General features: G+C 46.5%; 1 protein-coding gene across 1 annotated transcript; it reads right to left on the bottom strand.

Annotated features, from left to right (window-relative positions):
- Positions 1–4,361: 4,361 nt before the first annotated feature.
- On the bottom strand, positions 4,362–10,617 carry LOC309587053 (regucalcin-like; the record flags this gene model as incomplete). The annotated part of the gene is made up of 6 exons (XM_082304927.1): positions 4,362–4,412; positions 5,694–5,848; positions 6,508–6,639; positions 8,135–8,350; positions 9,791–9,973; positions 10,452–10,617. The coding sequence occupies 6 exons, from the start codon at positions 10,615–10,617 to the stop codon at positions 4,362–4,364; spliced, it is 903 nt and encodes a 300-aa protein (XP_082161053.1).
- Positions 10,618–15,941: the final 5,324 nt, after the last annotated feature.

Below are 15,941 nucleotides of genomic sequence, written 5' to 3'. Positions count from 1 at the left end.
GACTGAGGCCAGGAAGGCATTAAGTACCTCAGCTTTTTCCTCAACCTCTGTCACTATGTTTCCTCTCACATCCAATAAAGGATGGAGGTTCTCCTTAGCTCTCCTTTTGCTGCTAATGTATTTGTAGAAACATTTTTTATTGTCTTTTACAGCAGTAGCCAGATTAAGTTCCAGTTGGGCTTCGGCCCTTCTAATCTTCTCCCTGCATAACTTCATGATATCCTTGTAGTCCTCCTGAGTTGTCTGCCCGTTCTTCCAAAAGTCATAAACTCTCCTTTTTTTCCTGACTTTCAGCCAAAGCTCTCTGTTCAGCCAGGCTGGTCTTCTCCCCTGCTGGCTTGTCTTTTGGCACATGGGGACGGCCTATGACCTATGTTGGGGAGGTACCCCATCAGCAGGTTACCCCTGGGCAGGCAGCATCATCTCTGCTGTGCATCTCACTGTGTGGGGTTTACCCACACCAACCACATACTCAGTCACCCAGAGTGCATCCTCATGAAGGCTATAGGTACTGTATTGTTCCCTACACACACAAAGAGAATGAACCCAGTCCCATACCCCCTTCCTTCACGCCTTCATCCTGCTCAAGGCAAAGGGCTTTTGCCTTACTTTGGTTAATGAGGCTGGAGGACAGCCCCTCTATGGTTTTCAGTCAACACTTTCTTTCAGGAAGCAAAAATCACAAAACAATAAGTTCTGAAATCAGAAGAGAAGTGAAGTAGTGGGCCTTTGGGCAACAGAAAGAAATTAATCTTCAAACCTTTCTTCAGTTGGGAAGCCATGCTACAAGAGGAGAGATCCCAAAGCACTCAGACCTTGTAGTCTGAGACCAGCACTATCTATCTCCCTTTAGAGATGGGGGAAGAAGTGGCTGGAGAATTACAAACCAACAAGCCTGGCTTGCATGCCTGGGGAAGCTCTAGCAAAAAAAATTATGAGGATATTAAGGCTTTCTCAAGAGCACATTGTTTCAAAACGATCTACTTTCCTTTTCTGGTGGAGCAAATGGCCTAGTGGATAGCCAATTTTGCAAATAATTGGGTATTTTTACTAAATAAAGTATCTGCACACACTTCCTAGTTTTTTGTTTGTTTTTTTTTTTAATTAAAGGTTAGGACACTTGACTTGCCTCCAGACATCCTGCCTTCACATTCCTCTCCAAACTGGGTAAACAGGAAATCTTGTATAATTGTCAATGATCCTTATACCAGTTTGGCATTGACAAGGTGCCAGAGGGCATTAACACCTTTGCTCTTGAGAACCCCCAGCAACTTAATTACTATTGGAATTATGACTAGGGAAAAAAACAACAGCCTGGTTGTTGAGCAAACATTAGAATGAGCTGAACGTTTTATTTCTCAATCAAGATGTTTTTGTGCAGCTGTATGGACTCACCCCCCTTCCAGGGCAAGGTAGGAGTGAAGCAGAGTGATGGGCCAAGAGCCTTTATCCTGTTTTACCAATTATCTGATCAAGTAGAGCAGGAACAAAATCCTTGCTAATGACCTACATTAATCATCTAGAATAAGTGTCCGAAAAGTACCTAATGCTGTTTTTACAGTAGACTTCAGGTAACAATAGTTGGTTCTTTCAAATGTGCTAGGAGGGACCCCTTGCCAGGAGAGGGATGCTGGCTCTGAAGAAAACAGCTAGTTCTAGGGGCAATCTGGATACAGCCCCATGGCAACTGTGCTTAATATTTCTGAATGGCTAACCACAGTTTCTCTGCTCCTCTATGCATGTGTTATTGTGGGAGATTATCCTCATGAGGAATTGAGTACTTACTCCCTGCTTATAGTGTCTGAGGGCTAACTCAGGGCTTTGAATAGCAGTGGTGGAAAGTCCAAATACCTCAGAGAAGGACACTGAAACATCTTGTCTGGTAAATGATGAGTATTATTGACCTCCTTGTAACATGACAAAGTGTCAGCATTAAGGATCTGGAGATGTATTATGATGTGCTGTGTATTTTTCCAGGCAGTAAAAAGATAGCAAATTCAATGCAAAGGCTAGATGTCACTGGATACCTACAGGTCTTAAGCATTCTCAAATAATTGAAGTAAACATTTCCCTAGAAAATAACTAGAGAAATACAAGCAAAAGACAGATTAAAAAGAGTTGATTCAATGAAGAGTTGTTGCATGTGCACTGGGCTTTTCTTAAAAACAGCTTCTGGAGCTCCTCCTGAGATCCAGTAGATCTGATGTTGGTAAAGATTAACCTTACTCATTTTACCCTAACAATACTATAGCATCATGAAACAGGATATATGTCTCATAAGAAAGAACTCTAAAGTGAATGATAGTTTGCTTCGCTAACGGTCCGTAAAGGACTGCTTAGTGTTGCCAAAGTTAAGTGAACTTAGGGGAAAGGTAATTCCAGCAGGGCGAGATCACGACCACCGACTCAAGGACCACCCACTCAAGAAACCCACCAACCCAAAAGATTAAGGAAGTAAAAGTCTCGAGAATCATACTGAGCATGCGTAGTCATTTACATGGCAGGCGAAGAATTTTAACCAATCATTTAACAAAGTGACAATAAATATGTATTAGATGATTGTATAAGTAATTGTTAGTTTACATCAATGGTGTGCTGGTTTGTACCATGCACCTGTATTTGCGCATTTACGTAATAAAGGAAAATACCTCGACTCTGTGTGTGAATTGGGCGATGCATACTGGGTAACAGACCCAAGTTTTTGGGACAACAGATCCCCACAGAGCTGTATCCTCCAATGGGGCAGAAGCTGGTGCCCCAGCTTGGACCAAAAGGATCACAACGTTTCAGTGAATACAGCACAGTGTTGGGTCGTTATTTAAATAGCCTCTAAAACCACACCTTGACATAGTGCTTTCTGTACCACTGTGGTATAATCAGCTCCTGCTCACTGGGTAATGAATGAAAGTCGTGGAGTTGTAGGCATCAGGGACAGCCTTGTTGGGGCCCAGGTTTGCACAAAGCCAGGAAACATTGAGAAACCCCCTCCACAGCACTCTCTGTTTTTACACGGGCTCATCTGTCAGCATTTTCCAAAGTACATTTGACTTATTCACTTGCAAGATGCTGTTTCTGCCCTGTCTGCAGACCACACAGGAGAAGCAGCGGGAAGAGGTGAGCAACTTCTCCACTTCCATTGCTCACCCGGTCAGTCTGCCCAGGTTTTGGACAGGACTTGGCTCACTGCAGGTGTGCTGAGGCCTTTGGGGAACCCCTAAATTCAAGAGTCAGCTTTGGTGTGGGCAAAGGGAGAAATGTCAATAGACCAGATTTGCCCTCCCAGAGATGAAAGGGGAGGTGAGGGTAATGAAGCAAGAAACCCAAGCAGATATATACAGCACTGAAGGCAGGGACAAGGTCTTCAAATTCAATACTGAGCAATAGGGACCACAAAGAGAGAGAAGAAAGCTGACAACAGGTGAGATGATTGCTCTAAATTCAGAGAGTAAACTCAGGGGCAAGACAAGAAAAAGGCAATCTAAAGGGAAAAGGGAAAAAGGAGAAAAAGACTTGCAAGAGGAAAGGAAGAGAGAAGTCATGCAAGAAGAAGGTGAAGCCATGCATGGAATAAGAAGATATGGAAAGCAAAGGGAAGTCCATGTGTCTATGTGCAAATATGACCCCTGACAGGATGACTCTATGGAGCATCAGTTTTCGGTATCACAGGCCATCCTGGTAGCTCGCAGCCTGTTTGTACCCTGACCGTGTGTGGTCACTCAGCATTTTCATGGTAATATCTGAATGCAGAAAAAAAAAAACAAACATAAGCATATTTTAAATATGGTTGCATAGTATATTTTCAACAGCATAAATAGTGTCCTAAAGATAAGACAGAAGAATTCATGACAAGCCAAATGGAAACAGGCTAGCAAGGATGTAAAAATGGAGTCTGGATACTACGAATAAGTCTGATCACCAAGAAAACACCTTGGGGGGAGTCCCACAGCAGAGGAACAATCTGGTTCAAGTCATGTTTGTTAAAATCTGCCATATCGTTGCTGGTACCTCACTGTAACATGAAAAAAACAAACCAAGAGTCAGATTCTACTTCGAGAACCACAGACTTGAAAACCCAGAACTGGTCATCAGAAAGTTCAACAAAACTAAGCTTGAGCTTGAAGAGGTTTATGGAAAGTCACAAAAGCTACCAAGGTGTAAAACAGATTAACTTTACCTCTCTAACCTATTGCATCATGCCACGGGCCCACCAAACAAGGAATATCTTCAATTCCAAACAAGCACACTCTTAAATTTGGATTTAGAAATCCTCACAGAGATAAATTCTGCAGTTCATTGGACTACTTCTTGTCAGAATTACTACAAGATGCAAGCATTTCTTCTTTGTTATTTAGCATCAGTGTTCAAGCAGCATAGAAATTCTGTGGGATCCCTTTCACACCCAGGCCTGTTATCTGTTTAAAAAAATAAAAAATAAAAGAAAGGAAAAAGATAAATCTCCAACTGAGTACAACATTCAAATATTGTACAACAAATATCATAGCAACCTACCCTTACTTCAAGAGGAGCCCAAAAAGAGTCATTATATGGACTTCTTTGGAACTCTTTAAGATTTTTAAGATTATCAATCACCACTCAATAATTTTGCTAATTTACACATTATCTGTGGCCCTTACATGTGGTCCTTATCTCTGTATTAACCAAACAAGTCATAGCAACTTTTAATGCGTTTTGCCCATGCAAGACAAATGTGAGTTTACAAAGTACCAGTTCCCTTCTAGAACTGGAGAACTGAGAAGAGAGATAAAAAAGGCAAGGCTCAAAATTATCTTTTGGTATTTAACTCTCCTGTGGGCTCCTAAGCTCCACTGCTTGAGAAATCTATCAGTTCTCGGCCATGGGAAATCTGTTCCAAGCACTGCTTTCAACTAGAAGGTCCCAGATCCCAGATTAGATCCCCATCCCTCCTGGAACATGTCTTCATCCTATTGCCAAACTGATAATACAGTTTGGTTTATTCCATTTCCCCTCATTTACAACCCTTCCATTTCGTGCTATGGTCAATTTTTAGAGAATGATAGCAATTGTTGTTTCAGAACTGCGTTTTATTTTCCTGATGTAGCTTTTAATAATGGACTGAAAAATGAAGTGAGAAACAAGTTTTGGATTCAAGAGCCCAGGACAAAAATGTGGATTATTAGTTACTCAAAACATAGCACCCACTTTTAACAGACTAAAAAAAATCCCGAAGGTTTTGGGATTGGGATGCAAAGCTTTCCCTGGTGAATTTAAGCATTTAATTGTTAAAGGAGCAATCTGTGTTGCAAATATTTAGATAACCTGCTACAATTAAAAGATGAGAATTAAGGGAGTGAAACTTCCAAAACTGATGAAAGTATGGTAAGATATAGGAGCAAGACACAATTCCTTGCAGCATATTACAGATTACACTATGCAAGGCAGACCCAGATCCACCGGCTGCCTTCAGATCCCAGCTGGATATCGACTTTGGCTAACCAACATATCAACATTATTACTAGAAATTTCTCCACATCTTCCTTCCAAATGCATGAACAGCTGTGCAAAAGCAGCTGTGCCCAGCCAGGGGATGAGCAACACATCTGGACACAGCACATCAGGTGAGCGGGATGAGCGAGGGCAGCCGGGGGGCACCTCACCCTCCGAGCGCAAGGCTTGGCTGGTCTGACGTATAGAAAGAAATAAAATCTGCTAACCTTGAATATCTCTCCTGCCTGAGGTTCCTTGGCTAAGGTGGCCTCGTCCAGTCCATCGTATGCAGAAGTCACGTACATTTCTGAGTAGTCTTTTCCACCAAAGCAGCAAGAGGTGATCCTCGGAGTAGGAAGCCTCACAGTTTGGATTCTTTTTCCTGGGAAAAAATATGTGATTGTTTCCTAATGTCCGTTTTCTAGGAAGCGTGTAAATATGAATGTACTATTAGTGCACTTGGTGCAGTTGTGGCATTTACTCAGAAGGCATCTCCCCTTCAGACAGGCCATATCCAAAAGAACAGCTTGTGGGGAAACAAAATTCTTTCATCTGCCTCATCTCTAACTATTTTTCAGCCTCTCCCCTATATCTGCAGGGCTTCATTTCCTTTTCTCAAAACAAAACAATAAAGTATTTGAAGCCAGGAAGGGCAGAGACACCTGGGCCTGGGATGGCTGTCATTCCCTAACAGCGTTTCCCAGTTACATGTTTCAACGCTGAGAATTTTTTCTTTTTTAATTGTAGGTTTACAATGTTTCTCACAATAGATATGCAGTGTTGTTTGTTTTTTTTTTTAAAGTGGCATTATTAAGAAGTGGAGTGCTGCATCAGCAGACTGTGGGAGCAGGAGCACTCAAGGCTGGGGGGCAGCACGGGGAGCAGTGCTCTCCACGTGATCGGGGCCTGGACCAGCGATGTTCATGGCAGCCCACGACACCTTCTTATCTCACCTTCAAACCATTCCTCCTGGCTGCCTTTCCTCTCGCGTTTGTGGCACGCAGGTGGCACTCAGAATGCACGTGCTGGTGGAGGCCTTACCTGTCTCTGGGTCTATACGAATGACTCTCCCGCCATCAATACAGGCCACCCAGAGCTTCCCTTCTGCATCAATGCACATCCCGTCGGGCATTTTCTCCTCCTTTTCTAGATGGTACAAAAGTTTGGGGCAGGCTGCAGGGAGAGTTACAAATCCGGTGTTACATGGGCTGGTACCAGTTCTGTATCAGATCCCAGTCTAACATCTTCCACGCTCTTGGAAACAGATAAGTTCATTTTCTGTGACGAAGACATGCTGCAAAATTTATATCACATATGCATTTAGCACATGTGTTAAAAGCCTAACTTAGCCTGGCAGAAACAAGCCCCCAGTAGAGCCATTGCGGTTGGGGATTGTACTGAATTAGGGCTCCTATTATTTTACCAAGGAAGAAAACAAAATGCCTCTGTCCCTCTTGTTAACCTACTAGCTGACTGCCATACCACGACTGCCGCAAGCACAGTAACTTTTCCTGGACTTTCATTGCTCATGGCAGCCTGGACGTCTTTTTATGAGCAATCACATCAGTAATGACTGGAATTTAAACGGTGGTAATAAACAATCTTTCATGGGTAAAGATGAAGAACTTCTTTACTTATTTTAATGGCCAATCAAGCCACCAGTTTTGATTAAGCCTGGACACCAACTGCTAGCGGTCTAGGCTGCAGCACGGACAGGTCGGTGGGCACATGCACAGACCATGGAGCGGTGCCCACGGGCAGTGGTCTGCCTGCTCTGACCCAGCACCTTATGGCCATTATGCCACTCAAAAATAGACGGTCACCAGCATAAAGCCAAGGCCAGGAAACTCAAACTCATTATGTTTTTGTACTTGGGGGAAAAAAAGTAGCATTGAATCTTCTTTCGAAATCTTATCTCCTAAAATCTGTAGAAACAGGTTTTCTTGGCATAATGAAATCTGAGTAATGTAATTATTTGTATGATTTTCACCCGTGATTACACAAAGTCCACACTGATTAGAGTACAAAGGCAGTTCAGCCACTTAAATTCCCATGGAGTATAATGGGTTGATACAGCATAAAAATATTTCACAGTTTTGAAATGAGGTTACATCCATTCTGCTTGCACTTAAATTTCCTTTTTGCAGATATTATGATAAAAAATGTTTGTCTAGAAAACAAATTTAAGTGAAATTTGCCAAACATCTGAAGGCAATTTTAATTTCAAGATTGGGAAACTTCAGTCACAATGATAACTTGATTCTTTAAAAACATTTCTGTGATATACATGCATGCACAGTCTGTATTTGTATTTATGGAGCTAGTACAATTGAAGCATTCCAGTAGATGGCACTCAAGAATAAATAGCATCCTATAAGCTAATTCTCACTCTGCAGTATAAATGGCTTCTTCCCTGCAACTCCTTGAACAAGCCTAGATATAAGCCATCTATCCAGATGAAAGTAAGTTGAAAGACTGTCAAAAGTTTGTTCACCAAATACACCTGGTTTGTAACTAAACTTGAGAAAAATCACAGTCAGCCTGCTGACAAGCTGTAACCAGAAGACAGGAGATCTGTCAAATAAATCACTGCATATTACACACCCAGGTCTTGCTGCAGAAAGAGTAATAGCACTACTTGTCACCAAATTTAGAAAAGCACGTGTACCGATGTTTCCAGTGCGCACATCATAGCTGAAGGCATGCACAGCGTATGCCAGGCTGTCGATGTGAAAGAAGGTCCTGTGGTCCAGGGACCAATCCAGACCGTTGGAGATGTCCAAGTGGTCTAACTGTTTTATTACTGAATGGTCGGGGAAAAGGGTATAGAGAGCGCCTTGCTGCCTCACTCGGACCCCCGGTGCCGTCTCTTCAGCCATCGTACCTGAAATGGCAATGGGAACGCTGGTTAGAAAGTAGAAGCTTGCTCCTCATGCCTGATCAAAAACCTCCTCAAAGTGTTACTAAGAGGTCCTAGGGAGAAAGGGACTAACCAGGTCCCGTCAGGTGGATGAGAAGGAGGAAAAGGAGGTCAGGAGCAGCTGCCTCCCACAGAGGTGATCCTGGCCAACGAAAGGACAAGTTTCTGTGTTGCCATGAGGTTTAAGTTGTAGGCCCCAAAGACCCAAAGGAGCACCACAACGTGCCGGGGGCTGAGGTTTTGCTCACAGCAAAAGCTGAGATGCAGGCAAGCATCATGTGCGCTTTTTGTTGTAGCTCTTTGTAGGCTACTTTTATCATTTAAATGGGCTGTGACCTTAAAATACAGATGCTGCAAATCACAGTTATCTCAGAAGCAAGTGGAGAATGCCACAGAAGTGAGATTTTTTTCTTAATGAATTTATGCTTCTGTGTTACACTAGTTATTTAGTTTCTGATTGTCACTTCTCCAGAAAGGAGAGAGCTCTGCAGCAACGGGATGGGAAGCACTCAAGGGGGGCATTTATGCCTTCTTTTAACTGTGACAGACCGTCTCTGTTGGCCTCTCCTTTTAGAAGACCTCACGAGCTTCTTTTACAACACTTGGCCAAAACCCCTGTTGAAAGAATGGATCCACCGTGCACAGCTCGGAATGGGTGTGCAAAGCAGGTTTCTCTCTCTTATTCTTGCCCTTAACTCTAGCGACACATTAGCCCTTGAGCATAACCGTGAGTGAACCAGATTTCCTGAATTTTTTGCAAATTTGAAATCAGAAGACATGGCTAGCTAGCAAAACAAATACAGAGCCATTTTCATTCCCATTAGTCGCTCTCCACTTCCAGCGCAGATTGCTGTGCTGGACTTATCATTTATATGGGACGGAAAAAAAGCACGGGAGGATCCTGGGTGCATTGCAACTAGTGGCAAAAGTCCCTCTTGCCTTCAGGAGGCCGAGTATCTCTCCCCACATCCCTGTTTCCCACGGGCTGACCTGGGAGGCTGTACAGGAAGGGTGCAAGCCAAAGTGCATCTTCTGCTCTAGGAGCTGCATCCTTCTCTACACCTCCAGAAACCTTGCCATCTGCGTGAGCCCTTCACTGGCTTTTCACCTCCTGTGTAGGCAGATGTTTGAAAAACACCATCCGCCAAGTAGAAGGTGAGCCTTCCTGCTGGACAGCCCTTGTCAACAGCCTCTGTCCTCCTTTAGGTCACAGGGCGTGGGGCCCCTTGTCCTCCTCCGTCGGGCAGTAACAGCAGAGCCTTCACAAGACAGCTCATGCTTGCGACAGTGGTTTTTGTGGGGAACTCAACAGAGGAATTGAGAACACGGAATAAAATGCACTATACAAAATACACAGTAATTAGTTCCTCTCTGCTCCGGGGGGAATTTCTGCCAGGAACTTACCAGCAAAAAACCTCCCCTTTGGATCCACTTTCCCATCATTGAACCTGTTGTGGGGTTTATCCTGCTCGAGCTCGAGGATGGTGGTGACCACCTGAGTGTCCCAGTCCAGAAAGGCAAACCTGGTCCCCAGGGCGATGACGTAGCCCCCGCACTGACGCAACGCCACCGAGCCAACACGGGCATCTGCAGGCAAGAGGGAGTGGGAGATGGCGGGCGGCTCCAGAGCCATCAGTCAGCCCTACCCCTCCCCAGCTCACTGAGGGCATCTGGGCTTGACTGGGACATCCCTGGCCCAGGAAAGGCTGTGATGATGCTAAGGTCTTTCTCCCCTGGGATCACTAGCACATCTCACCAGCTCTGTGTTCTCCAGATCTTTCTGCCTTCTGGGCAGACACAGCTATTAGGACTGTACCTTTTCCTCTGCAGGTCCCAAATGAAACATGCTTTCCCATTTGGGCTTAGCAGGGGCAACATGTGCATGGCCCTCTCTGCTCGGCTGGCTCAGGCCACACCATGCTCAGCAACACGTTGTGGAAGGACAGGGTGTGTGGCCCCATGGAAAATAAGGGAGACCACAATGCTGCAGGACTCCTACCTGGAGGGATGGACAGGGGCAGACAGAGGAGACTCCCAGGATGAAGTGGTAAGTAAGGACTCTTACCCACAGATATGCTCTGCACCTCGTTGGTGAGTGGGCTCCAGCGGCAAACTTTCTGTGAGTTAATGTCCACATAGACGAGCGCGTTCTCCCTTTCTTCCCAGACCGGGCACTCTCCCATCCTGTTCTTCTCCTTCACGACGGACTCGATTTTGATGGAGGAGGACATGGTCTGAGAGGAAGAGGGTCAATAAAAGATTTAATCATAAGCTCTCATTGTATCAATTTTTCATACTTACGATGCTTAAAACCAGAGTTTGTAAATGGCAAAGCCCTCCAAAGCCCACATGACAGAGTAATTTAGGAGGTTCCTGTGACATTTCCATGGCCTCATGGCTGGAACTGAGCTTGAGGAGCCAAGGCTTCTCCTTAGCAAACCTTTCCTAGGCAAGAGACTTTAAACCAGAGCTGCTGATGAGGCACCTGCCTCCAGGCACGGGAGTGCTGGGGACACAGCCCTGAGCTGTCAGCTGGGGATTGGTGATCCCAAGGGTCCCCCAGACCACAGGGAGGGACCGGTGGGCAGCAGCACTGATGGGTCAGAAGCCTTTTTGTGGAAAACCAAGGCTCTGCCTTATTAATGCAGATGCATTGACTTGCTCCGGAGAAAGATGTAAAGGCACCCATAATACTGACTGCAGTTTGCCACCGAGGCCACTGCAGACCAAGTGCCTGTTCCCACACCGATTCAGTGTGAATATGCAAACACTGGGGAAGGTTCCTGCCTTTGAAATCCTGCTGCTTTGTTTTCCCTCCAAGCATTTCATCTTCATCGGCCCCCTCACCACCCTAGCCACAGCTCCAACCCCTGCCACAGACTCCAAATTTCACCCTGTGCCAGGCTGTGGGGTGTAATTACCCCAGTTGCTGCTTCGGGGACAAAGCCACCTATGAAGCTCCCAGTCTGGGCGCCTGCTCCTGCCGGGGGGTGTTCATGCCCCAGCTGCTCCGTCCCCCTGTCCCCGTTGCAGCGGGGTGCCCGCAGGGCCACCAGCCACTCAGCCACCACCCAGGCAGAGGGTGCCCGATGCCTCACCTCTGTGTTCAGAACCCATTCGATGCCCTCCGAAAGAGGTAGCTTGGCCCCTGGGCCTGCCCTACCGCTGCTGCCCTGTGGGATGTGAGCAATAGCCGCCACCATTCAGCTCTTTCTTACAAAAGCAAGAGGCCTGCTCGCTGCCTCAGTCACCGCTAATGGAGGCGATTGAGGCTGCTACACCCGCCAGCCTCAGCACATTTTTTCCACAGATCGGAGAGATATTTCCTGGGAGGAAGCCAGTCCCTGGCATAACGCTATTCCTATGGATTACTGTCTTCAAGCAGGCATTGTTTCCTAGTAGGTGAGCTAGTGATAAGGTTTACAGATAATTAATTAGCGCTAATGCGCTTCAAAGTACGTGGCAAGAGCCAGTAATCACCATGAGTGGAAACGCCAGGGCTGGGGACCTGGGATCTTCCCTACTCCACTGCCCCAGGCATGCACGGCAAGGAGTCACGCAGCCAAGGTGAGGTCTAAACAACCCATTTATCAAATATATCCTTCTCCTTTCCAAGAAAAATGGCCATGAGAGGCTGGGTAGCGACCTGCTCCGGCACAGAAAGGCACAGGCAAACAGCATCAGTCTAAAGTGCAAATGAGGATAGGCCGCAAGACACCAGTAAAACCTCCATAAACCTGTTAAGCCATGCTTGAGCTGGAGGAGTGAGTTTCTCTTGGGTTAAAGTTTTGTGTCATTTGGCTGCCATATCTGGGACCTGACGCTTAGGGACACAACTCTGACTTTATGGTATCGTGGTCCGGAAAACGCAGACCTGCTCTCACCCCAGTAGGAAGAGAGGGTTCGGCAGCAGCCCAGCATCCGCGCGGCTCCCACGGAGGCAGAAAGTCGCCCGATTGGCAGCAGCCCGTGTGTATTTGTCTTGTTGCTCGTTTCATTGACCCAACTGAGCCTTATTAAACCTTCCTCTTCCCACCGGCTCCCTTTTCATTTGCTGCCCCTTCTCCAGCTTCAGCAGCAACAAAACAGGGGCTGGCAGGTAAGCCATGGTGAAATACCGGTTCACAGACCCCTCCCGCACGCCGCACGAGGAGTGCGCAACCACGCCACTGCCAGCTGTTTCACAAGGCACAGGCAGGGGAGAAACCAACCTGCCTGCACCTGCTGCCTGCTTACTCCTCTCATGCCCTCCCCACGATGCTGCGGAGACCTGCCCCGTCCCACGGAGCCGCAGCGCGCGGCCGGCTTCCCCGGCTCCATGTCCAGCCTCAGCATCTCTCCCCTCCACCAAAGAAATAGCGTCTCTCCAGCTGAGGGGTTTCTCCAAACAGCTGAATATTTTGGCTCAGGTTTCCCCTCTGGTTTTAAGAGGAGGGCAACTGGAAGGGAAGATTTGTGCCTTGCTGGCTGAGGTTTCACTAATTTTTACAAGCAGCTGAAAGCAGAGGCTTTTAACAGGAAGGGTCATCCAACCCTAAGAGGCAGCGCTGCCCTCCGGGAGAGTCCCCCCAGGCTGGCAGGGATGCAGCCCCCGGTCCCCCCCATGCCTGGTGGTCCACCTCCTGCCGCACCCTTCCTACCAGCACCCCATGTAGCAGCAGCATTTCACAGAATACAGCATATCAGAGGGAAAAATGAGGGAATGACCCCAAAAAGCCCTCTTCAAAACATCCTGGCTTCCTCAGTCCCCAGGCATCCTGCCACCTGGCACCTTTTGGTTCAGCACCTCGCACCCTGCTTGCCACAGCACTGACCCATCAGAGATGAGCATGTAGGGAAAAAAAAAAGCAATTCCAAGCAGAAAGCACCAAACCCTGCCGTATTCTCCCCAGACAAAATCCCTGAGGATAAAAACATCATGTTCACCCTGCCCATATCCTCTCTGCAACATTTTGTTGGTGTTTTAGCCTCCTGGACTCGTGCCTAAACCCCTCACAGAGAGCAAGGGGCTGACAGGTGTCACCAAAACGTTTTCCAAGTTTAACTAACTGTTTAAAGTTATCAGAATTTGGAGACCATAAGAAAAATTTCCTGGTAGGTATGAAAAATTAATGTAAAAACATCCAGTCTGCTCTAACACCTAAAACCTCTTTCTGGTAGCTACTTGAAAATAGCCTTTCTAATCCTCAGTCCCCATCCCTTTTCAAATGATCTTGACAAAAATTGGTCATTTCAGTACCCCTAAGATATGGGTAAAATACAAACTAATGACTGGCCTTAAAAGGTTTCTTTGCTGTTTTTCTCTCTCCCCCCTGCAAGCACAGATCTTTTAATTTTTAATTTCAAGCTGAAGCTTTGAATAAGCAGGCAGACAGTTAAAGCTTTTAATGCGCATACAGCGAAACAACCGTCTGTGTAAACTGAGGAATTTTAAGAACCCTTTTCCCTTGGCCGAACAGCTGAATATTTATACCAAGCTGGAGGACACCTACACGAAACTCTGCAGTTCATCACACCACCACACCTGCTGAAGGAAAGTATTGCAAGACCTGGGTTGGTGTCTCTTTTCCAGCGCTGGTCCAATGAAACCGGCTGCTGTTTTCAGCGACGATTAAAAATGTGCAATAGTCAATGTAATCTGCACCGAGCAGGTAACCTTTTACATTTTGTATTCAGTCAGCAGTCACATGAATGATGAGGCACGGACCAAAGCCCTTCTGAATGGTCTGGCTCGCGGTGCCAGCAGCAGAACATGTGATAGGGAAAAATCCTTGCTCAGTATTTTTCTCATGCCGTGAGAGTGGAAGAGGGAAACTGAGACGTTGCACCATTCGGTTGCCCCAAGGGCTAGCCCAGTCTGCCCAAATTTAGGGGCAAATGAACGTCTCGGGTGATGAAAAGGGGCGGTTAATAAAAGATGCAGGGGAGGGTTTTGTAGTACAAGTCACTTTGAATAATAAGGAAAAAAGTATTCTTGTGATTAAGGCCTATTAGCATCGTTAAGACTTGGCTCCTATTCCCAGCTGTGCCACAACCTTCCTGTGTGCAAAGTCACCTGCTCTGCTGCCAGGCTCCGCACCGGGAATATGCAAAGCCCGATCCCCGCCTTGGCGGAGAGCTGCCAGCTGCTCCCTGCAGCACGCCCGGGGAAGGGCTTTGGCTGGGGAGCCTCGGCGACTGCCATGGGTGCTGCAGGACGGCGATACCTTGCTTGGCTTTTGACGTTTATTTTTTTCCTTCTTTGGTATCTACCATTTTTTTGTCTGTGGGAGGCGAGAGCGGAAGATGCCAAGTGCCTTCTCCCACCCAGCCCCGCGCAGCAGAGGTAGGTGATGGTGGGTGCCCCCCCAGCAGCTGGCCCAGCAGGGTGGGGACAAGGGCAGGCCTGCTGTGGGGACAGAGTCCAAGCCGGGCAGCGAGCCAGAGCCACCACCGGTGTTTTGGTGACAGGGCACCTCTCCGGGTCCTGCCTGCTGCAGCAAGGGGGGAGGCGGGAGGCAGGGTGCTGCTGGCGGCCACTGCCCCCACCACAGGGCAGAAGCCACATGGGAGGAATCAGCCCCAAAGCAGCATGCAAGGGCAATGCATTTCTTTACTCACGCAAGACTTTAATGAGCATTTTATTTTGATGTTCAAATGATTCACGGGATGAACATTTTTTCCTGATAAGCAACTAGCCGAGATAGACCTCGTATTATCCTGTCATAGTCACCATCAATCCAAATTCAGAGATTAAAAAATTACAGCCCCAAGCCAGAGACAAATTCAAATATTTCTAGCGAAAAAGCCAGTAATATTTCCAAGTCAAACTCCCGCCAAGGTCGCTGTGTTACAAGCAAAGTGGCTGTGGGTGCCTTGAGGACCCTTCTCAGCCTTCCTTGCCCTCCCAGCCTGAGCCATCGGCTCCATCTCATTTCAGCACAAACCCTCTGTCTCTGCTTGCTCTCAAAATGTTTTTCACATTACTCTCCACTTTCCTTCTTTTAACCTAAATGATAACTTTGAAGGGAGGTTCATGTAGAACAATATGTATTTTTTTCACAGCATTTTCAGTTGGAAGACATATTCAAAAGGAAAATTCTGGTTTATGATCATTGTAACTGTTTTCATTTAAAAAGAAAAGCAAGTGGTTCTCAGCTGCAGAAAAAAAGTCATTTTTTTATGTAAAATATTTTCCAAAGCATTTTTTCTGAAGGAATTTTGATGGAGAAAACCACGTTTCCCATTCAGTTCTTTTCTTCTGGTGACTTGACTGACTTCCCCACCACAGGCTGTGGCAAAGTAAAATCAAGTCACGCAGAGGGATGAAGCATTCGCCTCGCCGCAACTGAAAAAAAAAGCATCCGCTGCTTTCCTGGTGAGCAGCTCGGATGCCGGATCATCAGCGGCGCTAGGCAGGACAGCAGCCATGAAAACAGCACCAGAGCACATCTCTCTCATTTACTCGGGTGGCTGCAAATGCTCGGGGGATGCCCCCACTGCGTTTTGCACCATCTCTTATTCCTAAAGGAATAAGTATCGTATTTCCCACAGGAATTGTATTTCCCACCCTCAG

Source organism: Platalea leucorodia (assembly GCF_965183815.1).
Source record: "Platalea leucorodia genome assembly, chromosome: 2".
Lineage (NCBI taxonomy): Eukaryota > Metazoa > Chordata > Aves > Pelecaniformes > Threskiornithidae > Platalea > Platalea leucorodia.
This window is presented reverse-complemented; position numbering and strand designations above follow the sequence as displayed.